The following is a 26,068-nucleotide window of genomic DNA, read 5'->3' on the forward strand; positions in this document are numbered from 1 at the left end:
CCCTGAAAGGTTTGTGGTGTCCCTGGAAGGACTTTGGTGCCCCTGACAAGCCTGAAGTGTCAAGGACAGACCCTTTAGACGCCAGGGTCAAGTTCGTCGGACTGACAACGATTTGCTTACCTGATAACGTTCCTGGTAAGTACTCACTACTCAGCGTCCACAACATATATACACATAGCATCTATGCACATAGCACATTCATATATACTTGCTTACAATTGGTAAATGTGGTTGTGGCTAAGAGTTAAGATACTGACTAAAAATAAAAAATAAAAAGAAAAAAAACTGAAAATGGGGGCACCACCAAAATGAAGTGGACGAAATCCGTTGAGTTTTTAATTTTGGGTATAGGTAGGGGCACCACTTCGATTCATGACCCTCCCCTTGGAGTTTTCCTGGATCCGCCCCTGGCGCCGGAATAGGTTTTCACCTCAAGTTTGTCAATCCTAACTCAGTTTTGTTTTTCAGGCTATAGCTTCCATAGAGATCTTATATACATGATAGCTTCGATTTGGTACCTGATGAAATACTGTTTATCGATGTGATCACTGTCCATGGGAGGCCAATTCCATGGACACCTTCACCGCAGCACATAACGGCTCCTCGTCTGCTGACCATTTTGAGCATAAAAATCATAAATCCACTTTGCAAAAAAAAAACTATTTTCGAGAAAGTGAACTATTCCCTATAAACAAATTAGTTCCAAAGCGTCAATTCCAAAGCGTCGTAAGATTTATTAATTACTTCCTTCTTTCGTCGATGAAACTTCACTGCGAGTTTCTCTGCGAAACTTATTTCATATGGAGCCGGCTATTTTTGCGGCGCCCTTCCGATTCTATTGGCGCCGACGGGAAGAACGCGGTCAGCTCGTCCGAGGCTGGCTCCCGTCAGGAGGACGGCTGCTGAGCGGTGCGGCTATATAGGAACCTTGCTTTCTTTTTCCGACTTACGGGTGTGTTTTATTGTGGGGTGAGTAGAATGTAAGTTAAGTGAAGTAAGAAAGGTGTGAGTCATTTCGGTATTCACAGGGTTCCGCTCATTCTCTTTAGATGCCTCTACAATAAAAAAGAAGCTTACGTTAAAAAAGGAAACATGATTTTACAAAAGGAAATTAAGACGGTGCAAAAAGTGACGAGGTTATGTTTTTATGCCAAGCATGTATCAGGTCTGACAACATCAAAATCTTCCAAATCCGAGGCACGCACCAAAAGCCAAAATTACCTAGCACGCATACCTATAATCCAGAACTCCACAGCGCTCAGTGTAACTCCGTTTCTATCTGCTTCCAGATGTTGCGGTTGGTGGTGCTGGTGCCGGCGCTGGTGACGGTGGTGCTGGTCGGCCCGGCGGCCGGCCTGGACCGGCCCATGCAGCGTCCGTGCGACTTCAACCCCATGTGCTCGTGTGCCGTGCTGGCCGGCGCTGGCGGGGCACACACACAACAGGTGCGCTGCGTCGGAGTGCCCTTCGGAGTCCTGCCAGGTGAGTTCACGGGCCTGAGTGCCCCTAGGAGTCCTACCAGGTGAGTTCACGGGCCTGAGTGCCCCTAGGAGTCCTGCCAGGTGCATTGCATTCCGTGGTATTATAGATAGAATCTCGTTAGAACCCTTCTGGTAAAATAACATGATAACTTTCCTATATTTTCAAATAAAACTAACCCTCGCATGTGTAGGGGGGGGGGGTCGGATGGACCCCCCCATGGTTTTTCGCGAATAACTCGCGTAAAAAGCGGCCGATCGCGACGAAACTTTCAGTACCCTCGCATTGATCAATTTTACACCTACCTTGAAAATTTCATGACCCTGACCCAAATGACCTTTGACCTGTGACCTCTTTTCCGAGACCATGTTTGGCCGGAATCGCGGTTTCGCGTATGTCGGCTCGCACTAGCCGCGTGTTTGCAAGCTTTTCGTGGTTTCAAACGTTCAAACATGTGATTTGATGTTACTCCCGTGTGTGTCAAGGTCACCTGAAGGTCAGGTCAGGTCATTGACCTTTGGTGACCTCGGGTGACCTCGGGTCACTTTTTCGAGTTTTACATGTTTCTAGGCTAGTTTTTGGAGCTGAATTCGAATTTAGCAACCATTTGAACATTTACGAAGTAGTTTTGGTGACTTCGTAACATGTTACGAAGCTGTCAGAGGCGGTTGACACGTACTACGAATACCCATCACGACGCCTACTGGTTGACCTGACCTGACCTGACCCGACCTGGTCTAAATGCTTCAAGACATCATCTGTGATCAAAACTAACACGGTATTCGTGATCAGCACCCCGAAATACCCCTTAGCAGCCACACTTTACGACTTTCTAACAGGTCCCGATTTTCCCGACTTTGGGTCATTGACCTGACCTGGAAGGTCAACCAATGACCTAGGACCTTAAAATTGGGTATCATCGGCTTCCTCTCGTCGCGGGCAACACGCTCGTTTTTTCCGCGAAGCTCTAGCTCGATCAGGGGCCAAACGGCAAGGGGGGGGGGGTCCAACCGACCCCCCCCCCCTACACATTAGAAGCTGGCAAACGCCGAACACATGCGAGGGTTAATAATGACGTGCGGAGTAAATATGTATTTATTATGGCCTTGCATTTATTTTCATATCCTAGTAAACTGAAGCGCCGCTTGCGTGACTGCTCTTATAAGACAAATTTCACAATAACGTCATCCAATCACGTCATTGTTTGACGATGTCACTTAAATAAAACATTTTAAATTAAAAAACCCATTTTGGAGGGCATTGAAAACACTTTGGTGAACTCCTCTTTTACTTAGCATAAAACCGGACACATTTCCGTCAGGCGAGTTGTAGCGCAGACAGCCGTTCCGTCGTTTTTCGTCGACAGCGCTGGCCAGATTCGTCATTCTTCACTTGACGACTCGGTAATTCCGCGCCCACGAAGGGACAACGGCGACAGTTTGACCATCGAGCGAACTCATAACTGCCAAACCGGGTCACTGCAGTATGCTGCTGAGCACATGGTGTTCACGCGGCCGTGGCGGCTACAGTAAAAGGCAGAGTTGGGGTGTGTAGGGGCTAGAAAAATGAATAAAAAACACAAAGAAGTTGCTGTGAAGTGAAGGCAGCTGGATTTTAGCACATTCCAAGAAGAAAACGGCAACACTGATTACAGTCGCGTTGATACCGGATGACTGGGCTGATTGGCTGTCCCGGGCTGCTGATGATTGGCTGGGCGGCCATAATGCTCCGATCGGTATTGTATCACAACATGGCCTTCCCCTCCCCCCCCCTCCTCACTGCAGCCCCTATCACCGTAGCGCTACTCAGTACCTCCGGGGGGACGTTCGATGATGGTGCCCTGCCGGCCTCTCAGATGCTATCAGTCGACTGGGCCGAAACAGGGCATTGTGCGCACCCCATTGCCTTCGACACTTACCCATTACTCGGGGCCTCTCAGCAGATAACTGCCCCATTCTGAGCGACGGTAAACGAGCGACCGACGCAGGAAAATCACCGATCTCTCTCTCTCTCTCTCTCTCTCTCTCTCTCTCTCTCTCTCTCTTTCTCTCTCTCCCTCTCCCTACCACCGTACTTGGAATGCTAGCTGATCACAGTACTAAAAGATCAGTTGTCCTACTACGTCCTGCTAGCCTTGTTCCATTGAATTCCCAATTAGGACTTCTTCATTTCAGACGCACGTTTCCCGAGCGAACCCTATACCGACTTCTCTCATGCCTTTTCTGGTGTCGCCGCTCTCTCCCAAACAGATGTGCGGTACGTTCTATTTGCTGTGCCAGTTTTCCAAACAAGAGTTCCGGCGCGGCGCGGCTCCCCGGTTCCACACTCGCCTGCCGGGCTGAACCGGTGCTGATTGCTGATTCTCGCACACAAACTCCGGTGACGGGGAAGTTAGCGGACGCAGCCCGGCCGCTCTCCGCGGGCGCCGCCGCTCGTGAGGATCGTTTGGGGACGACGTTTCACCAGGGGGTACGCATGAACTGCAGAGGGATACTGCCCTTGGAAATCGTGCGGCGCTCTGGAGTTTGTTTTGACATTGTTTTGAGTCGGAGAAACTCTGAAAGCTCTGCCCAGATTGGCAATCCGTGAAGTGTCGTCGGAGGGCCGAGTGCATCCTTTTCCCGGGGTTAACCCGCGCGGGGCTGGGGGGGGGTAAATTTTACCCCCCCTCGCGAATTTTTGCGATATCTCAAAAACGGCGACGCGCAGCGCCGCCAAACTTTCAGTACCTTTTCTTACATCAATTTGACACGTTCCCTGAAAATTTGAGCGAAATCCGTCGGAAAATTTTTGAGAAATTGACGTTTTAGTGACGTCATGTTCGCCATTTTCGCCTCAAAAACGGCAAAAGTTAAAACGCCGCTAACATCTTCATTTTTAAAGGAATCAAGACGTAACAAAAAAGGTTATACGTAATTTTACTTTGTCTATCAAATGGCTATCTCGGTTTTTTGAAAATTTTGGATTTTGGCCTAAATTTTTTCAAAAAACTGACTTTTTTGGGAAAATCATTATAAAATCCAAAATTTTGAATCTATCGAAAAAACCGGAATATATGTCAGAGAAGTGGTCTATGTGCATCTACATACCAAATTTTAGAAGAATCGGTTCAGAAATGTGGGAGTTATTCAAAATTTTATGACGTCACGACACGCAAATTTTTTGAAAAATGAATTTTTTGGAAGTTCTAGACCTCGTACGGAAACAAAAATAGCACCATTCGATTCGCCGTGAAAAACTGCATCAGATAGACACCTTTTTAGGCCTTAACAACCAACTTCAAAATTTGACCTCACTTGACCTGACCTTGACCTGACCTCGACCTGAAATTCATCCAGAGGTGGTCCATATCACTTATTGAGTGTGCCTATTGAATTCTATGAGTAAAATGACCCATAAAACATGTGTCGCACATGCCCTTTTCTATATTTTGTTTTTTGGTGACCTGACCTGACCTGACCTGACCTTGACCTTGACCTCTGAATGATATTGTATGCAACGAATATTGTCTTGGTAGCCTAAGAACACGTTTTGGGCGATCAGTCTCAGTCCATGACTCCATTCTTCGGCAACTACGGTGCAAGGCCGATACTGTAGAAACTTGCAATTTGTACCCTTGACCTGACCTTGACCTTGACCTCAAACTTGAAATTAAGTACATGTTTTTAGTAGTTCGTGATGAGAGCTTTCGATTGGCGTTGGAATTTTCCAAATCGGACCATTAGTTCGGGAGATAACAGGGGGGGTAAAATTTACCCCCCCAGCCCCGCGCGTTCGGCTGGCGACCCCAGCCCCGCGCGGGTTAAGTAGACATTTCTCGGGCTGTGGTGTTGTTTTGCAGCGGTTCCAGAGCCATTGTAGCAAATTTTAGCGTAATGTCGACTGTTTGTAGCACTGTGTGGCTCCACGTTCCTAAAACAGCACCACCGTAAATTCCTAATTCTATGTGTGGGGCAACCTGGATAGGTTTTGCCTTGATGCATTTGTTGGGAATGGTGTTGATTTTTTGCAGATAAAATATTTCAAGAATCTCGAACACCTCTGACAATGCTTGCATTTCGAATAAATAACAGCTATTGTTTAGATATTGTAAACGGCCTAAACCATTAGACGTAACATTGTATATTCAGATAAAGCACAAATTATTAACTAACACTTTAAAACAACCTAAATACGACCAAACAGCCCAAACTGATGCCTGGTGCTGTCACATTGTCACAAAAGTTGCGAGAGCAGCAACATAGAAGGAAATTATGAGAAGCACCGTCCTGTGCTTGTTCCAGACCTACCTCTGGGTCCGCTGGCGTCCATCGAGCTGATCAACTCTGGCCTGGAGCGGCTGGACGAGGACAGCTTCCGCGGAACCCGGGTCGAGACGCTGCGCCTGATGAGCAACCACATCACCTGGATCCACCCCGCCGCCCTCAGGTAGGTGATCTTAATGTCGACCCGTCGCCCTGAGGTCAGTGACCCTGGGAACCACCCCGCCGCCCTCAGGTAGGTGACCTTAATGTCGACCCGTCGCCCTGAGGTCAGTGACCCTGGGACCCACCCCGCCGCCCTCAGATAGTGACACCTTTCTGTCTACCCGTCGCGCTGAGGTCAGTGACGCTGGGGCCCACCCCGCCACCCTCAGGTAGGTGACACCTTTCTGGCTACCCGTCGCCCTGAGGTCAGTGACCCTGGGATCCACCCCGCCGCCCTCAGTTAGGTGACCTTAATGTCGACCCGTCGCCCTGAGGTCAGTGACCCTGGGACCCACCCCGCCGCCCTCAGATAGTGACACCTTTCTGTCTACCCGTCGCGCTGAGGTCAGTGACGCTGGGGCCCACCCCGCCACCCTCAGGTAGGTGACACCTTTCTGGCTACCCGTCGCCCTGAGGTCAGTGACCCTGGGATCCACCCCGCCACCCTTAGGTAGGCGTTATCTTTGGGTTAACCTTGACATCAGCGACCTAAGGGGGTGGGACTTCTGGGGGCTTTCGCCGGCATGTCGTCGTTGACATGGCTATCATCTGAAGTTTGTACTTCATGGAGTGCGAATGCAAACAAGTTCTTTCTTAGTAAGCCGTAGGCAGTTGCCAATTGCCACATCCAGTCCACGTATAAAAGTTTCCAACATATAACTAAACTTTTGAAACTTTTGAGGCTATACATTATGAAACGATTAATCTCCTATAAATAGAAGTTTCTAAGCTTTTATTGTCATTCGTGTGGTTGGTTCCAAGAATGGCCGGTTCTCTTCACGCCTCATAGTGCCAGCAGAACCTAAAAGTTCCACAAAAGATGAAGAACTTTCAAATTTTAGCATTCTCGGCTACCCTCGAGCGCACTGGTGTCAAGGAATTGAAGTATATATAGCAGCATCCGGGCCAAAAATGGACACCTTTTCCGAGCTCGAACCAATTTTAGCCAGCCAGGAGTCCCGGAGTTCCAGACAAAGGTGGTGGGTCAAAAGTACGCACTCTTCGTGCTTGTAAAACCAGTAGATGTATTATTCATAAATCGACGATAAAAAAAATCACGCAACATATTGGGTAACAGCTTTTCTGCACCGACGGCATTGATCACCGTTGTCTCCATCCATCACAGATAGGTAAAGCAGCGCTATATTGGCTGCGCTGTTATGGCGGTGTTACGGTTTCCTGCGCCGCTGTACCGCTGTTGCCGGCTCCTGCACGGATAGCAGCTGGTGTGCAGACCCGCCATTAAAGGCACCTTTCGGCGCCCAATCGCTGACAAGTGGCGCGCCTTCCCCATCAGTGCCCCCTCGAAATTCGCCGGTGCCGTGGAAGCGACCGCCGTATAGCCGTCCGTCACGACCAGGGTTAATGACCACCCAGCGCCAACTGCAGGCCGAAGTCGGGCGCCGCGACTTTCCACGAGACCGTAGTAGCCGTGATCGGAAAACGACTCCGCTGCAATGAGTGACATCCGTGATCTTTCTCCTAGCCCGCGCCGTGCTGGTGGCCTGAACTTTCCGCCGAGTGCTGGGGGGGGGGGCGTTTTCACGCCCCCCCGTCTAACTCGGCTCCTGGGCCACGTAGCGACACGCGGTAAGCGGCAATCGAAAGAGCGTCAAAAATAAGGACGAAAACACTTCGGTCATTTTTTGGGTCAGGTCAAAGGTCAGGTCACCAGAGGTCACCAAAGGTAAAATGTTGACTATTTCAACATTTTGGAAACTGCCAACGGCTATCTCGGGAACCGATAGAGCTACAGCGCCGCGGAAAAGCGCATTCGATAGCCCTTTTACAGACCTTTCTGAGTAATGTCCTCAGATTTGACCTCAGGTCAACGGTTTAGCCTCCAGAGGGCAAAAACTCCAAAAATAGCCGTTTTTACGAAAAACGTTTTTTCGTCAATAACTTTTGACTCATAAGCGCCATGACATTACTTTTGCCAGCATCGTGTTTCTCTCGTCGAGACGCGTCGAATGAACTATTCGTTGACCTTGAAAGGTCATTTTGAAAATTTGACCTCAGGTCAAGGTCATGACCTGACCGAAAAGGGTCATGTTGCATATCAGTCGATCCGTATCGTCGAGCTGAACACATCTGACGTGTTTTCACCGCTCTAGCACGTCTCTATCAAAAGTTATAGCCAAAAAACTGCTGGCGACCGTTCATGACCTGAGATGACCTCAGGGGCACACAGAGGGGTCACAGGTGCATTTTTCCTATTCAGTGTGTCATGTTTACCTATGAACCGATGTTTGAGAGCGTTTTGAACGATATTCGTCCAAAAGAGGCGCATTTCAATTTTCTCCCATTGACTTACAATGGAGAGGTCGCAAAATTGACCTGACCTTAGGTCACAGATATCAAAAATCCGAGATATACATTTTATACATACTGTTACTCATATCAATCGTTGAAAGTTTCAAAGTGATCGTTCAGTCGGTGTAGCTATAGCGAGCCTTTGAACTTTTTCTGAGGTAAGGTCACTTGACGTGACCTGGTGACCTGACCTTGAACGGCCTAGGTCTGAAATTTTCACAACATGTGCGGAAATGATGTAGGAACACGTGTACCAAAAACGGCGGCGCTGCGCGCCGCCGTTTTTGAGATATTTGCGAAAAACCTGAGGGGGGGGGCGTAAAAACGCCCCCCCCCCAGCACGGCGCGGGCTAGAATACTGTCTCCCCTTTCTTTTGAAGGGTCTTTGACGATGCAGGTCGTTTTATTATCTCGGTTGAGAAGAGGTACAATGTATTTAAATAGACAAGGGCGTAAGGAGTTTATCGACATCTGCACGGTTCCATGTAGGATTCCAGAAAGGTTTGGTTGGAGCTCCACAGCTCCGATAAAAAACATGAGTTTCTTCACCTATAATACTACTGCATTGTATCTGCATGCACATTGCTAGGTGCTAATCGATATCGGATTCGTGAATCGTCCGCGTTTTACCTGGTGCCAGCAGTTCCATTCATTTGATCAATACAGTATTGAACCAGCTCGTGCGGTTAACTCACTGCTCTTTCTCAGGTCGGTGGCCGGATCTCTGATTTCCATCGACGTCAGCTTCAACCGGCTCTACTCGTTGCCGTCCGAGATGTTCCGCGCCATGAGCAACGTCAGCTTCGTCAACCTGCGCGGGTCAGTGACCTCAGTGTCTCCAGGGTGTCCCGAGAGAGAGAGAGAGAGAGAGAGAGAGAGAGAGAGGGAGAGGGAGAGGGAGAGGGAGAGAGAGGGAGAGGGAGAGGGAGAGAGAGATGGGAGAGAGAGAGAGGGAGAGAGAGAGAGAGAGAGAGTGAGAGAGAGAGAGAGAGAGAGAGAGAGAGAGAGAGAGAGAGAGAAAGAGAGAGAAGGACAGACGGAGAGAGAGGAAGGAGAGTGGCTCTAAGCTACAGGTGTGGTCCGACACTGGTACAGTCGCCGTCTTTATTGCCTCAGCGCCGCGGCCGACGGTGAGCCTTTTCGGCGGAAAAACAACACGCCCGGATTAGCTGACCAATCTGAGCCAATCCGCGGAGGCAATCAGAGAGTGCGCCATTAGCAAAAAACAAGTGATCATCGGAGTGCCTTTTATTTGTTTTGGTTTCTTGCTACACTGTTAGAAATAGCTGATCGCAGGGATTTATCAATGTACGACTGATGACCAATTGGTGACTTGCAAACGAAATCACGGACTCCCTGGCTGTTATCCCTGAATGCCTCTAAAGGCTATCTCTGTTTCTGTGTCTTACCGGCCATTTTCTGACGCGAAGGAACTTTCTGAGCGAGCTGCGGCCGTCCGACTGGCGGAAGATGCGCCATTCGCTCACACAGGCCTTTGTTGGTGAGAACGAGCTGTGCAAGCTGGAGCTGGGCACCTTCGCCGGCTTCAGGCAGCTGACCACGCTCAACCTGGACGGCAACCTGCTGAAGGAGCTGCCAGCAGACGCGCTGCCCGACACGCTGCACATGCTGAACGTCAACAACAACCTGTTGACCCGGCTGCCGACCGCAGCGCTGCACAAACTGCGGAGACTCAACTGGCTCTACTTTCAGGGTGAGACGCGTGTCGGGAAATCGGAATTTGGTAGGCCCGACCTAATTTGAAGTGGATTGGAATGGGATTTGATCTAATGGGAAGTGGGAAGATGGCAGCTAAGTGGTCACATGCGATAGGGTTCCCTTTTTTCCTCCTTCAGGTCCGTTGTTAACCTCCGTTCGTCTCCCGCCGCCGCAGGTAATCACATCACCGAGCTACCGGCCACCTCCCTGGGTGGCGCTCGCCGGCTGGTGGAGCTGCGGCTCTCCCACAACCTGCTCACCGAGCTACCCGGCCGGCTCTTCAACGGCTCGACGCGCGTGCACGACCTGCACCTGCAGTACAACCAGCTGAGCGCGCTGCGCCGCTCGGCGTTCGCCGGCCTCCACCTGGCGCGCCTGTTCCTCGGCTACAACCGGCTCACCTGGGTCGACGCCGACGCCTTCCACGGGGTGAGTGGACCAAGGTCCACGTGGTGAGTGGAACATCGCATGTCTTCCACTGCGCGTGGCTCATCACTCCTGGCTCTTGGCCATTGTACCCGTTTCTGGGCGATACCAATGTTGTTGTTTTTGTTGATGATGTTGAAGTACCATCGCAGTAGGTTACAGAAAGCCCGTTCTCCCGTGCAGGTGGGCCACAGTCTGACCTTCCTAGATCTGGAAGGAAACCAGCTGATGGAGGTGCCGCCCGCCCTGAGAACGCTCCGGAAGCTGCGCTTCCTCACACTGGCCAACAACGGCCTGTCGGAGGTGCCGGCGGGCGCGCTCATCCCCTTCCAGGACTCGCTGGAGTCACTCAGTCTGGCAGACAATCTATTGGAGAACGTGCCGGCAGCGGCCCTGCGCGGCTGCTCCCAGCTCACGTCGCTGAACCTCGACGGAAATCGTCTGCGCAATATCAGCGACCAGGACTGGGTGGGCTGGGCCGGGAAGCTGGTGCACCTCCTGCTACGAAACAACCTCCTGACGTGGCTCCCTGAGCGAACGTTCCAGGCGGCGCCCAACATCCGTAAGCTAAGTCTCTCTTTCAATCGGCTGCGGCACTTTACTTCCCAGTCACTAGCGGATCTGGCCAGTTCGCTGGTCAATCTAGAAGCAAGTTTTGCTGTTCAGGGGAGGGAGTTCCCCTACGAACTGGTTCAACCGCTCGCCTCGCTTCGATGGCTGGTGATGGACAATAACGGCTTCCGCAGGATAGGCGACAGCGCGTTGTACACGATGCCTGAGCTGGAGTATGTGAACCTCGAGTCGAACCGGCTGCGCTCATTACCGACTGCACTATTTCACAAAGATGTGCACAAGAAGCTGAGCGACGTGCGTCTCTCCTACAACGAGATCGCTCGGCTAGAGAGGGAGACGTTCAGCGGTCTGGAGGGTCTGAACACCGTGGTGCTCATGGGAAATAAGATCTCAATGGTCGACAATCTGGCCTTTAGTAACCTCGTCAGACTAATCACAGTGACGCTGGACTCCAACCGAATCTCCGAGCTCGGCGCCCCGGCATTTCACGGACTGCCAAACCTCCTTCAGCTGGATCTTCAGAACAACCGGCTCCGGGACTTCTCAATGAAGACTTTCTTCAACGTCACCAACGAGCACATGCCGCTGACGCTGAACCTGAGCAGTAACGAGATCAACGCTCTGTATCCGTATCCGACGGGCACCCCGCTGTTCGTGAAGACTCTCGACCTCAGTCATAACCGTCTCATAGAGGTCCCGACAGGCTTCCTACAAGGTGTGTCAGTCTCACTCCGTCACCTCGACCTCAGCTTCAACGTCATTGAGCGATTGGATGGCGGCGCGTTCTCGACGCTAGATAAACTCCAAGTTCTAAATCTGCGAGGAAACGCTATCCGTCAGCTGGACGAAAAGTCGCTGGAGGGCGTCGGCGCGGTGCAGATCCTCGACCTCAGCCGCAACTCCATAGCGCAGCTACCGGAGACGCTGCTGCGGAGACTGACCGCGCTGCGTCACCTCACCCTGGCGCACAACCAGCTGGAGACGCTGCCACAGCCACTGCTGCAGAACGCGCCGCTCGAGTCACTCGACTTGAGCGGTAACCGGCTGCGCGTGCTACCCTCGGCGGCGCTGGCGGCCGTCGGCAGCTCGCTGGCACGACTCGACCTCTCCGACAACCGTCTGGACCAGTTGGACGGCATCATGTTCGCCCGTCTGCCGCGGCTCAGCCGACTCAGCCTAGCGCGCAACAGGCTCTCGGTGCTACCGGACACGGTGTTCCTCAGCCTGCCGCGGCTGCTCAGCCTGGACCTCAGCGACAACCCGCTGCGCACCAACTACAAGGAGCTGTTCCACTACCTGCAGCAGCTGCAGGTGAGAGCCGCTGCGCCGGCGCCGATCGCCTTTGGTTAGTGGTAGCAAAGACATACCGATTGGGTCGATGTAACCGCACTTACTCGTATTTCCAAAGTTCCATTTCACTGACTTTACAAACATAATTCCCTCCGTAAGGTGAAATTGGATTGTGCAAAAAAAGATTGCCTGTAACGACTGATAAGAAGCTGTGACCCAATTATGAATTGATTATAGGTACTGTTCAGTCGAAAAGCTCTATCTTCACATAACTATACCAGTCACCGATCTCTGACGTCAGTGGTCTTCTGGCCACCCCCTTTCCGTTTCAGGAGTTGCGTCTGGCCTCCGTAGGTCTGGAGAAGGCGCCCGACCTGCCCCTGCCGAACCTGGTCCACCTGAACCTCTCCTCCAACGGCATGACGCAGATTCCGTTCGGATCGTTTGGAATGATGAGGAGCCTTCGGGTGCTCGACCTGAGCAACAACGCCTTCGCAGAGGTGAGGCTTCATTGGCGCTTAGCGTGTGGAACAATAGCACAGTGTTATGTTATGAAGTCACGATTCCCACTCAAAACTGCTTTTTTATCAGCCGCCTGTGTTTGAAATAAGGGCTCATTTTGATAAATGTCGACTTTATGGACGACGAAATGACATCACACCCAGCATTCGTCTCTGATCTCCTTATCTGTCACCGACACTCTTGAACAGCACTCAGTAACACTCGGAACAGACTTATTCGGTCGATTGAAATATAAGTTGAACGGAAGCTTCCGCGGCACTTGGTGACAACTGTTGCCGAGCAATCAGTTTCTGAGGGTTCCTAGAAAATATAGCCTCAGTGAGTTGCTGTCGTCATCCGAGTGTCGCGTTAATACCGCATATGACAGCCGTGAGCCCCACGTCATGTTTTCGCTAACCCGGTCAGACACTTCCGTGGGCTTTAGAGCGAAAATGATTTATGGAGACTGACGTTATTAGCATGCTCCCAGCGACCACCACGAGTTGTATTGAGATACCGTTTTTTCAGGTGCCCAGCAAAACCTGGATGCATACGCCTTTGCTGCACACACTCCACATCTCCGGGAACCCGGTGCAGATACTCAATGGTCAGTTGCCCGAGAGCTTCGGGATGATTTGGTGGTAATAAGTGCGTTGGGGTAATATTGTTTTGTCTTCTTATCTATGCAATTATATATCTGAAAAACATCACATGAAATTTCATGTGAGACTTAAATTATTTTTCACGCTTGTCATATGATATTCGACATCCATTTCGACTTAGCCCCTAAAATGACAGTGCACCTACATATAAGCAAAAATTCTGGAAATACTCGTTACGTACTAAATCAACCTGAGTGAACTAAGCCTGTGATTCCATGAAGACTGCACCCGGACAGCCCAATAAGCCGGTCGTCACTGCCGGGCCGGGGATGAAGCGTACCCCTTGACCTATCGCCTGACCTCTGACCCGCCTCAGGCGACTCGTTCGCCGGGCTGGACCACCTGCGTGACCTGGGGCTGGGCGGACTGCACCAGCTGATCCGCTTTGACACGGACACACTGCTCGGCATGCGAGAGTTGGACACGCTGCGCATCACCACCTGTCCGCAGATAGAAAAGTACAGGTGAGAGATGTTCGCTGCGTTTACCTGCCCATAGATAGAAAAGTACTGGGGATAGAGCAGTGCCCTGCGTAACACCATCCGATAGCCGATCGAAAAGGATAGGCACGAGATATATCCCGGCTTCAACTCTGTATCCACATATATCTTATCTTTTCTTTGCTATCATTCCCAAGGTCCTCTCTCCCTTTCGTTCATTATCCGTCCCTCTGTGTCTTTATTTTCGCCTTTTCCTCGCCGCTCCTCCGGGGTCGCCTATCATCTGGTCTCCCGACCAATCCATCTCCCTTCTGCGGACACTGGTGGGTTTCCAGTCAGATACGGTCACCTCCCCTCCCCCGCGCCACGGTTTATCGTTCGCCGCCGGTCCCGCAGGGCATCGCCACTCGGGTCAGGTCAGCCGTCCTAACGGCCGACCAGCCTCGTACAGAGCGGGCGCCGCCGGCCGCCGCGCCTCGCCGCCCAATGGAGCCGCCATCGGGCAGATATGCCGACCACGACGGGCACTCACCGGAGCTCTACGACCTTTTCATGTCCCAGCTCGGTTGGTTTGATCTTTATGAACGTTTTATTTTCCCACATTCAACTCGAATGTGGCATGATTTCGCCTCAAGTGCCCATGAATGCGATGCTTTAAACGGCTCCAAACCGCAACAATTCTCACTCATATCTAGGCTCAACCCTTGAAATAGATGGCTGTCAGAAACCGTCAAAACATCCATTACTATGAACGATGCGGCAATCATCATGCAGCTATGCGGCCACTATCTATTAGAAGAACGAAACCAAGCGTTGGGGCCGGATGGAAAAGCTCAATAGCCCATCTCCGGAACAGGACGACCTCAGAGGGACGCCCGTCGGCCGACCGATACAATCAGCCGCTGTTTGATATTCTCCGGCTGACCGAGAGAGTCACAGATGGGGGCCGCTGCTCCCTCATAAGGCACAGATGGAATATTGCACTCCGTTATACTGTGCCGTCCACATGGCGCATAAAGCCACACAGCCGACAGCAAATAGCGATTTATATGGTAATCGGGACGCATTATTTGGCCAGTGTTATTGTTCCCAGTATTTCGTCATCATTTTATTGGTCAGTGGTGAGAACGCGCGCCAGCAGTGGATGGATATGATCAAAGGTCGTGCAATTGTGTCATGCGTTGACGTCTTCCTTCTTCATCACTTCTCTCCTAGCTCATGTTCATCAACTGCAAAGGAATAGCCGCAGCATTATCAGTCACTTCAATGGTCCCAAACGACCAAGTCTTTCCCACCGTCCATGTCGTCTCTCCAGGTTCCGTCTGGGAGGTGTCCTGAACGGCCTCCAGTCGGTGCGGCGTCTTCACGTGGAGGTGCGGGAGAACAAGCTGGACGACCAGCTGTGGGGCGGCTTTGGACCGAAGCTGACGGAGCTGCGACTGACCGGCACCAGCCTGCGACAGGTTGACCCGGAGGCCTTCAAGGTAGGGGCTCTGCTGAGCGGGCCGGTGGCAAGTGCAAGGGTGCAACCGGTGAATGGAAACAGGCGTGATATAGAATATAGATGTAATTCATCATACGACTAACTGATTTTCGTACAGCGTTTCGTGTAAACAGCGTTACAACCCAGGCCGTAAATCGTCGGGAACTGACAAGCAGAACCTGCACTGTCTGCGTCGCTGACGGCTGTCGGCGCTGTGCTCCCGCAGGGTTTCCAGGGCCACCACGAGCTGGTGCTGCAGCTGACGGACACCTCGGTGTCGGAGCTGCCGGACGACCTGCTGCGCCACCTGCGACACGTCACGGCGCTGACACTCGACCTGCGCAGGAACCGGCTCATCAACCTCAGTCCGAGCACCCTGTACCGCAACGGCTCCGACTGGGAGACGCCCGGCACACAGCTGGTCAAAGGTGAGACACCTGACACACAGCTGGTCAAAGGTAAGAGCAACGGCACGCAGCTGGTCAAAGGTGGGACACCTGACACACAGCTGGTCAATAGTGGGACCCCCGAGACGCAGATGGTCAAAGGTGGGACCCCTGGGACACAGCTGGCCAAAGGTGAGAGCTACGACAATCAGCTGGTCAATAGTGGGACCCCCGAGACGCAGGTGGTCGAAGGTGTGACCCTCGGGCCTCACAACACAACTGGCCAAAGGTAAGAACCCGGCATATGTTGGTCAAAGGTGAGCCTGCATTCTGCAATGCGCCGCACATGCGGTCGATCGCGTCTCAACTGCCCGAAGGTCAGCGAAGACAGTGTGGGCAACTGGCAAGTAACAACGAAGTGAACTTTCAGAGAAAAACAGCTCGGCGCCGCGTGGGGAAATTGTGTGGGAGATAACACATCGGGTGAACTATCAGATATAAAAAGCACAGCAAAGTGCATCCTGATCGTTTGTCGAGCAGAGGCACAAAGAAGATCTAAAGTGCAAAGGTTAAGAGGTAAATGTCTCTCACGGTTCTGGGCAAGGACAAAGGTCAAATGCTGGCCGTCGACGTGTTCAGGAGACGTCGGAAGCACCCACACAAGACGAGCAAAATACCAAGGCGCCTGAAATACCATTCTCGAGAGAGGAAAACAAAAAAGTGATGGGTAAATGCCCGGGTTTCTATTTTCAGTAAACCAACATACATGCCAAGAGTAGATTTGGTCTGGTACGATGCAAAGTATTATTCAGGCTCATGATTCCCAAACAGTGTTTACCGGGCGATAAACCAATAAGTAGTGACCGCGCTGATACTGGAGACAAAGGCTGAGAGTGGCGGATATGAATTCCGCAGCGATCCTACCAGTACCATCCTCCCCTCCCCCTAACGCCTTTCGACACCTCTGTAACCGCCATTCGCCTCACGCCACTGCTCTCCGTCTACAGTTTTCGCCGCCGGCGTCCACCACCAACACCACCATCCACTCCCCCGTCCACCACCTGTACACAGCCCTAGATTTTCCACCCCCTCTCCCCCTCCGCCCCCTCTACGGGCGACTACCGCCCACTCTGGCCGGTCGAGCGGTGCCAAATGGCCCCAGGCCATCTGCTGTCACCGCCACCAGCCGATACAAATGACACCCCGATCGCCCGCCTTGTGCGACGGCAAGACTCGCTGACGTGAATGGTAAACAAATCATTCAGGTGCTTTATTGAATGACGTGACGTCATCGATATCTTCTCTATCGGGGCTACGTTTCCTTTGATAAGTTTCATTTGAGAAATGTAACGAAGGCACAGCATCGTCTTCGGCCATATAACAGATTGCACTCATTAGTTTCAACTTGAACGCTGGACATCCCTGAGACGGTATCAGTCGATCCTCGCCTGCAGTTGACGCCGACCTGCGGCGGAAGTGACGCAGGACCACACCTGATGACGTCACGGGTGTTGTTGTTTGCACCTGGCCACTGACTGATGGCCGCCAGGACCAGGTGATGCTGTCCCACTTCGGGAAGGACGCGTCAGTCTGGTGTAATGAGTTCCGCCGACCACCGGAAATTGTAATGCAATCACTGCCCAAATCAACTGCGGCGCCTTGAGTAATGAGCGCCTCCGTCTGAACTTTATACAGAAGCTGTCACGCTGACATTGAAAGGTCAAATGTCGATTTAATATTCAATTGATTGCACCAAAACTCGGACTGCCTTGCGATGCAAATCGAGCAAATTCACAACACAGCCATCTAAGTACATAAGTAGTAAGTTAAGTACATCCTCTTGTTCTTTCGGCATTTGTATAATAACACAAAAACGACAATTCGCAGCACATGCGATTGCATGATCAACGTACTGGCTACTGTCATATGCTGCTAGCTTTATAAATAAAGATTACACGATTGCATCGTTCTCCGTGCTATAGTTCATATGCTGAAACGTAAACTTCAATCAGTGATCTCAATGTGAAAGGTCAAATAGGTACCTACAACACCGAGATGAGAACTTCACACGGCTGACTTCTTCATTGTTCATTAGCAATCACAGAAGCAGAGCATTAAACTGACCTAGATCGAACGTATGTCGACTGTGTGTTGATTTCATAAACATTTTCGCGGAAGACCCAAAACAGCGCCGTTCCAAACAGTGTCACATGGAAAAAGGTCCGCGTGCCAAATTTTCTCGGATTCATTCCACCTCGTTAGCGATTCATGGTGTGTCAAAAGTGGAAATAGCCACCCGGCTTTAGTTCGCCAGCCTTGTCAATAGATGGCAGTACCACAATATGGGCAGCGGATCGTGCAATTGACGTCAAATTTTCGTTATCTGCTAAGAATTGAATGGCGGATCTTTTCATGCAAGAATCAAGTAAATCGGTCCACAACTTTTCTAGCAACAGAGATATGAAGTCAAACACCCTGCCAGAGCGGCGGCGCGGCGGCCGGCGGCGGCCGTTACGCGCCGCCCAGGCGCGCCTGGGAGCCTGGCGGCGCTGAACGGTTCAGACTTGGCACTGCACTAAAACCTGTTAACTGCTTGGAATAGTTATTTTAGCAAAATTTTCATTCAAGTGAGGAATAACCAAGGGCAGGAAGCATGCATGCTTGTGTGCGTACTGTGTAATTCAAGAAACTGCATTAGCAGATACTCGCTAATATTAGATCCAGCCAAGTCCAAACGCATTCAAGGGGATGTGATTCTGATGGGTCAACATTATTTATCGTTCGAGGGCGGATACAGTTTTAACAAAACACAAAATATTTTTGCACAGCTCTATTCCTTGAATAATTCTCTTCAACGCCTCATTCCTAGTTAAGCGAATTAGCCCACCCTGGTTGAATAAATAAGGCGATTTCGCCACAAGGTCGCGGAAAACCGACCGAAAACGGCCGCGCTCAACGTTAATTTGGGCATGCAGACTCTTAAAAACTCGCATTGGGCGGGTAGGGTTTCCCAGGTATTGGCTCCAAAACACCGTATTCGGCTCCCGAATACGTCCAAGTGACCCGCTTCGTTCCTAGTTAAGCTCTAATTAGATCAAGTGACTCATAAGGAGCGAAAAAGCGACAAAAAGCATGAATTTCCCTATGACGGCGGGCTGCCGGGTTGCCAGACGGCGCACCGGCTATTTCCACTTTTGACACACCATGTTAACGCTCTGTTGGAGCCCCGGACGGGGGTGCCCCACACTAACATATGAGACAGCCAACGGAACGACATATGTACAGCCCTCAGCAGACTGCGTGGTAGGTATTCTTTATTCGACAAAACCGATAATAACTCAAAGGCTATGCTATCAGTCGGTCGGAACTCACTGCAAATAGATGCGCCATGCTCCACTCCTTCGATTAGGTCTATCACTAAACAAGGTGAACGCCTTGTGTGGCAACAAAATGCAAAAGTTTGTTTTTGGGGCAAATATAAACTTTTGGGTCTTGTTGCCGAACTAGATGGAAAATGAATACGGCGATGATGCCAATTTAAGGTGCGGAGTCTCGCGCTTCTTACTGTCACGATTTACGAATGACCAATAGCATAGTGTTTGCGTTATTGTCGTTTTTGTCGAAAAAAGAATACCTACCATGCAGTTTGCAGAGGGCTGTACATTATCGGCATCACCCGTTCATTTGTGCATGCGTGCAGAGGCTGAAAACATTAGCTCGGATACGTTTGCACCTAAGAGTGCTAAATTTTCTGAAGCTGACTGCCGACATTTTGGATACCAAAAAAGGTGACTTAATGATCTTGGTTTTTAAAGCCGTGAAATGTGTGTGTGTTGTGCAATATATACGCATTATTTTCCAGCCAGGGACGAGTCGTGTTATCAGTTACACCAGCCCCCACCGGTTATTTGCCCATTGCCTATGAAGGAGCCCCCTCTGTAGCTTCATCATTTATCAGCAGTAGTCATTACGTCCCTGCATCAAACACTACAGTCCTGTCAGTGGAGTGTCGGGTGGCACAGCAGTACGGTTGGTCGCACGGCTAGGGACGAGAGCTGACACAGAGCCGGGCGTCTCTCTCAGGTAACGAGCCTAATTTGGCGCCGGCCGGCAGCGGGCATCATTAGACGGCCGGCCGGCGTCATTGATTTCCAGACACCGTGCTCTTCTTGGCCGGCCACGGACGTCCCCTAGTGTCCGGGAAGGGGAGGGCACGGGAGAGCAGAGGCAGGAGGACCGGGTACCGAGTGAAAACAAAAACTCAACGAGGGTAGAAGTGGTAACTTTGCTGTCACACTTTGCTGTGGTAAAGCAAAGTGTGAAGCTCAGGAGGTAAATTGCAAATCCCAGCCTGTTCCTAATTCCTGGGCTATCTATCGAGTGACGAGCGTCTGAAACGGCTGACGGCTGAGCCCGTGGGCCGCTAGGGGTCCGCCGCTGTGTCCAGCACCAGTGACCTTCCCTCTGTCCGGTCGACCCGGCGCTGACCGGCTCCTGATGACCCCTGACCCTCCGGCGACGGAGCGGCGCGCTGGCAGGCCAGGCGGCGCTCACTCAGACCCCGACAGCCCATCCCTTTCCCTCCCGGCCCTCCCACAGAGCTGACGGACGACCCCCATTAACGATGTTGCCGCCGGCAAAAACGATCGCGCTCGATGCCGCTCTGCCAGAGCGTTCTTTGATGACGGCACGCGCAAGAAGTGTTTGATCTTATTTATATTTTCTTTTTCAAAATACGTTCGTCAGGTGAACAGAAAAAGCTAACCGCTGTTAGCAACTTCTGCAGCCTGCATGCAAATATTTGCCAGTTAAATAAAGGATTATGAACCGAACCTCCACGCAGTCTGCGAATGTGCAACCGATAATACCAACTATCTTTGAACGGTGGGCTGCACAAAAATGAGTCGATAGGACGAACCTGCGCCTACAAGTATCGATAGGACACAACCTCACCATCCAGACCTGCTCAAAATCATTCGCATGTGCGATACGGGGGCTATTTTTCACTCCTAATTCCGTTGAAAGCTCCGAGGCGGCAATCACAAGTGTTGTGGCGTCCGTGGGCGTCGTCACCGCCGTCACCGCCCCCGTCTGCCGATCCCCACCCAACGCCATAAAAAAGAGCCGGGTCGATCGTCCACATGGCTGCCCACGGGCTGTCCAAGTTCCCTAACACCCCAGTTTCTGGCTAACCCACGCAGGGGCGAGGGAGGCTGATCAGAAACATTACGTTAGAAACAGGAGATATCTCTTGTTACCTGAATCATACTCTCTTTTCGTAGAACTGAATAAGTTTGATTGAGGATAGAAAATTATATTTTACCACTGGATCGACTTCTGAAAAAGTCATGGAAACTCCCACCGCCGCGCCGCGCCGGCCGATCTCAGCCGGTCGAGCGTAACCTGGGAGGTAGACTGCGCCGCACGACTCTCATGTACTGCGGCACAGCCTACCCTCCAGAGCCGGAGCAGTCGGCGGCGGGCGACACAGCAGACCGACTGAGAGAAGGCAGCGCGACGAATCGCTCACGCGGAGGCCGCACACTGGTGGCGGACGTGCATTTGGCACGGCGCCGTTCCCGGCGGTGGCGACGCTGTTGATGCTTCCGGTGGTAATGGCTAGGCCTCGACCCTGAGCGGGCGATAACGGCGGTCAGGACCGCTCGGCTTTCCGCGGGATCGATCAGTTCTGCTGCGGGGATGTTTCTACCGCAGATCGGTAGATGTAGGCAGTAGGGAAATACATTGAGGGGTGAGAGAAGCCGTCATCTTACATCGTTAGAAAGAAGGGAGACGGTGCCTGGGCTTTGAAAATTACATCGAAGTTCTGTAGCTTTGTGCTCGGTTCCGGTAACCTGTTTTCACTTTTCGTTTGCCGTTTTGAGATAGTGCTATGCTATCTCATAATAAAGAAACTGAAATCGATGAAGCCAACTTTGCCTCCAGTTCTTTGTCTAAATGTGTCATGCTTCCAAGCCTGCTTTCAGCGAGCCTTTCGTTCCCAGTTCCAAATTCACGTGGCATCGGTCACGGTATCCGTGTAACCATTGCTCTGTTTGTTGCAGGTGGTATAGCTCTCAGCCACAACCGGTGGGTGTGCGACTGCGGCCTCCTGTGGCTCGGACAGTGGCAGCGGCGCTGGGTGCGCGAGAGCCTCCGAATTCACACGGAGGTGCCGAGAAACGCGCAGCACGTGCAGCGACTGGTGCGGCAGGCCACCTGCACCGACCTCAGGTCAGTGACCAGTCACAGACCACAGACCACAGACCAGACCACCTCTACCGACCTCAGGTTACTGATCAGCCCAAGTCATCGACGACAAGAGACAATAGCCCAGACCACGCATAGGATAGACTATGCACAGGCCACACCATAAACAAGACCAAAAACGACCAGACCATAAACAGACCACACCACGGGTCAGATTACAGCCCAGCCCAGACGGCAGGCAGGTTATTGGCCGTCCCCGCAACGGGATTACGGCTGCCAAATGATATTGGACGTGGGCCCTGATGTCCGTCTCATTAGCACTGTCTAATCATTGTGCCAGAGAGCCGGGCGAGCGCGGCCGTCCAATTTATCCTGCAAGATAACTAGCTGCTATTCTGAGAGATTTTCTGCGATGATAAATGCGTAGCATATGGGCTTGGGCCATCTTGCTTGTTTGAACAGTGAACTCAAGCGTTCTCATCACCGATGCTTAGCTGCACAGGCGTCATTCGGTGCGCGCTTAGCCAACACTTCCAGATCAACTTCCACCTCTGACATTGAGCTGAACCCCTCCCCGCGTCCACAGGACCGGTGCCGAGACGCCCATCATGGACCTGCGAGCCGAGAATCTCCACTGTCGGATAGGAGCCACAGACGCCGGCGGCCGGCCGGCCGGCACCGGCAGTCTGCTGCTGCTGCCGCTGCTGCTGAGCCTGCCGCCCCTCCTGCGCCGCGACCTCCTGGACGTGACGTAGGACCGGACGTCGGACAGAGGTGTGACGCATGCTGTGACACTGGCGTGACCGTGACGCCCCGTCACAGGCCGTCACAAGGCCGAGCCATCCCGCTCGGGGGGCGGAGCGTCACCAGAGTAGAGGCGAGGGCAGCAGTCTCGCCCAAACCGGTCCAATGTTCCTCGTGTTGATGGAAGGAGTTTTAACACAACGCAGTTGTTTATAGTGTGGACGTGCCGGCAATGTTTTTACGCAAACACTGTACTACAGCCATGTTGTAAATTAGCTGCTATTGCTGCTGAGTTTGTGCGCAATGTATTGAGCAGACTAGGCACGCCAGCGAATTATATCCCGCGCCGGGCCGGGGGGGGGGGGGGTGTTTGAACACCCCCCTGCGGTTTTTCGCAGATATCTCAAAAACGGCGGCGCGGAGCGCCGCCGTTTTTGGCACACCTGTTCGTACATCTTTTCCGCACATGTTGTGAAAATTTCAGACCCAGGTCGCCTTAGGTCAGGTCACCAGGTCACGCCAAGTGACCTCACCTCAGAAAAAATAAGAATGCTCGTCATAGCTACACCGATTGATCGATTGCCTTGAAACTTTCAGCGATTGATAAGAGCAACAGTATCTATAAAATGTATATCTCGGAATTTTGATATCGGTGACCTAAGGTCAGGTCAATTTTGCGGCCTCTCCATTATAAGTCAATGGGAGAAAATTGAAAAGCGTCTGTTTTGCACGAACGCCATTCTAGACACTCTCAAACATCGAGATGTAGGTAAAATTGACACACTGAACCAGAAAATGGCAACTGTGGCCCCTCGTTATGTCCCCGAGGTCATCTCAGGTCACGAACAGAATCTAACAGTTTTTCGCTAATAACTTCTGATAGAGGCGTCCTAGAGCGCTGAAAACGCCTTAGATGTGTTCGGCTCGACGTTGCGGATCGACTGATATGCAACATGACCTTTTCCGGTCAGGTCATGACCTTGACCTGAGGTCAAATTTTCAAGTTGACCTTTCAAGGTCAACTTATAGTTCATTCGACGCGTCTCGACGAGAGGAACACGATGCTGGCAAAAGTAATGTCATGGCTCTTTTGAGTCAAAAGTTATCGCCGAAAAACCGATTTTCGTAAAAACGGCTATTTTTGGAGTTTTTGTCCTCTGGAGGCTAAACCGTTGACCTGAGGTCAAATCTGAGAACATTACTCAGAAAGGCCTGTAAAAGGGCTATCGAATGCGCTTTTCCGCGGCGCTGTAGCTCTATCGGTTCCCGAGATAGCCATTGGCAGTTTCCAAAATGTTGAAATAGTCAACATTTTACCTTTGGTGACCTCTGGTGACCTGACCTTTGACCTGACCCAAAAAATGACCGAAGTGTTTTCGTCCTTATTTTTGACGTTCTTTCGATTGCCGCTTACCGCGTGTCGCTACGTGGCCCAGGAGCCGAGTTAGAAGGGGGGGTGTTCAGACACCCCCCCCGGCCCGGCGCGGAATCTCAGAGCACCGGCCCGGCGCGGGATATGGTAAGGTTGAACAAACTCTTCAACTCAAAGGCCAATACTGGAATTATTCACAAAACATCGCGCAATAGTCCGAAACGCACAGTTTTACTTGTCCTGGATAGCCCAAGCGTTCACGTCCTAATCGCGAGGTAGGTCTGACGGCTCCCGGGCCAGTCGACTCAGTCCGAACTCGGCGTCCGCCCGATGCCCGGTGCTCGGTGCGCGTGTATCTGTGTGCGTCCGTGTCCGCCGGCGGCGCCGCCAGTGGAGCCGCCGGCCGCCGGTGTCAGTATTGATCCGGGTGACCTGGCCCGTGTGTCCGCCGGCCGGCCGGCCGCGCCGCCCCTGGCCCTTGTGACGGTCAGCCGGCCGCCGCCCGGCACCGCAGTACGGCCGGTACAAAGGGCCAGAGCGGCGGACACCGCCGGACACGCAATCAAATGTCCCGCGGAGAGCACGGACACGGTGATAGCCGTTTATTTTTGTCGCCGTTGAGTGGCATGTGATCAGTGGACGCGCGTTGTTTGTTCATAACATGTCTGGATGCGAGAGACGGGTGAATTGTGATGCCGATGCTTTCAGCTAGAGGATGTGCTAACCGTTAGTCCAGCAGCGCTGATGTCCCGCTATGAGAGGGCTCTGTCGAACGCAGCCAGTATAAGACCGGGGCCGATTCCGTGTCCAGCTCGGCCCGCCCGGCCGGACGGGCGTCATATGTTACTGCCGCGCGCTCCGGACAGTACGCTGTTAGCCTGATGGGGCTCATGTGATGCGAGACGCTGATGATTAGGGTGATGCCGCCGCTGATAGCGGTGCTCCTGGAGTGTCTCGGGGCCGGGCTGGGCGATCGGACGGCCGTGTGCGGCTCGGGCGGAGTGTCGCCGCTGCCCCGGGTGATGCCTTGTTGACGGGGAGGGCGCCGCCGCGCTGGCTGTCCCCCGCACCACATATCATTAGTGTAAGAGCCGACAGTCCCGCGGACCGGCTGTGATCGTACCGCAGCGTTCAGAGCCCGCCGTGTCCCCGTCTCGAAACTCCCGGACTGTGAGGATCCCCTGCAAACATCGTTCGACCTATCCACCCTCACAACCCAGGGGTAGTGGCGCAGCCCTATCGGTATCGGTCCTCCCCTCGGGACCAGATCCCGTGGGACGGGACCACCGCAGACCATCTGGGACCGGCCCGGTCCGGTCCAGCCGCCGTCAGTCAGGGTCGGCTCTCGGGTAATCTGCAGCCCCCTCCCGGGGGTCCGCCATGTCACCACGAGTCACCGCTGCTGCGTTCCTCCCGCGTCATCCCCGGGGCTGGGAGGGAGCCGCAGGGTGTATGAGGGCAAGTTGTCAGTCCCTGGGTTCCACTGGATCCCATGGAGGGAGGGTCTGGTATAAAATATCGCGATGTGCGGGTCGAACCAAGCCTACCCGTCACTCAATACACGCGGCCAGTGTTCGGCGTTCGTTGTGCGCGCTGCTGACGATGTGTGCGGTGGTTAACGGACGCAATGTTAGCGTCACTCAGACACCGTCCCTATGCTGTCCGGCTTATTTAGGTGCTCGCGAGGGTACAATAGTCGCATTGGTGCACCTCTGTGTCCGCTAAGCGCGCGCTGCGGCCTGACCCCTGTGACCTCTGAGGGGTCACCCTTGTTGACGTCACGCTGTTGTAACGCTTCGAATGGGTGTGCAATGGAAATACAATTTGCATATTTTCCAGCCCGGTGTGTGATGTCAGAAACCTGTTCGGTGTGAAGCCACACACCAAGGCCCTATATCCACACAGCGCTTCGTAAATATTCTGACGAAAGAAGGAAAGAAATACACAAGCCATTCGCCAACAGAACAAAATGAAAGCATCGCAAACAGCCAAACCAGTTGAGCG

The 26,068-nt window shown here is 52.3% G+C and overlaps 1 protein-coding gene across 1 annotated transcript; it reads left to right on the plus strand.

The window, feature by feature from the left end:
* The first annotated feature begins 1,367 nt into the window (after positions 1-1,367).
* LOC122366832 (chaoptin-like) lies at positions 1,368-23,026 on the plus strand. The gene is made up of 13 exons (XM_043339447.1): positions 1,368-1,482; positions 5,763-5,907; positions 8,967-9,077; positions 9,689-9,972; positions 10,153-10,406; positions 10,587-12,287; positions 12,599-12,766; positions 13,296-13,374; positions 13,746-13,893; positions 15,185-15,353; positions 15,579-15,780; positions 21,804-21,972; positions 22,535-23,026. The coding sequence occupies exons 1-13, from the start codon at positions 1,368-1,370 to the stop codon at positions 22,701-22,703; spliced, it is 3,714 nt and encodes a 1,237-aa protein (XP_043195382.1). The 3' UTR covers positions 22,704-23,026.
* The last annotated feature ends 3,042 nt before the right edge of the window (positions 23,027-26,068 follow it).

The sequence above is a fragment of the Amphibalanus amphitrite genome, unplaced genomic scaffold (genome assembly GCF_019059575.1).
Source record: "Amphibalanus amphitrite isolate SeventyFive unplaced genomic scaffold, NRLGWU_Aamphi_draft 000833F_arrow, whole genome shotgun sequence".
NCBI lineage: Eukaryota > Metazoa > Arthropoda > Thecostraca > Balanomorpha > Balanidae > Amphibalanus > Amphibalanus amphitrite.

What these genes read in the sequence shown, in the direction of transcription:
- LOC122366832 (XM_043339447.1), top strand. Translation starts at nt 1,368, where the DNA reads ATGCAGCGTCCGTGCGACTTCAACCCCATGTGCTCGTGTGCCGTGCTG. An exon ending in CAACTGGCTCTACTTTCAGG is followed by an intron (nt 9,973 to 10,152) that starts GTGAGACGCGTG and finishes CCGCCGCCGCAG; the next exon opens with GTAATCACATCACCGAGCTA. An exon ending in ACTACCTGCAGCAGCTGCAG is followed by an intron (nt 12,288 to 12,598) that starts GTGAGAGCCGCT and finishes TTTCCGTTTCAG; the next exon opens with GAGTTGCGTCTGGCCTCCGT.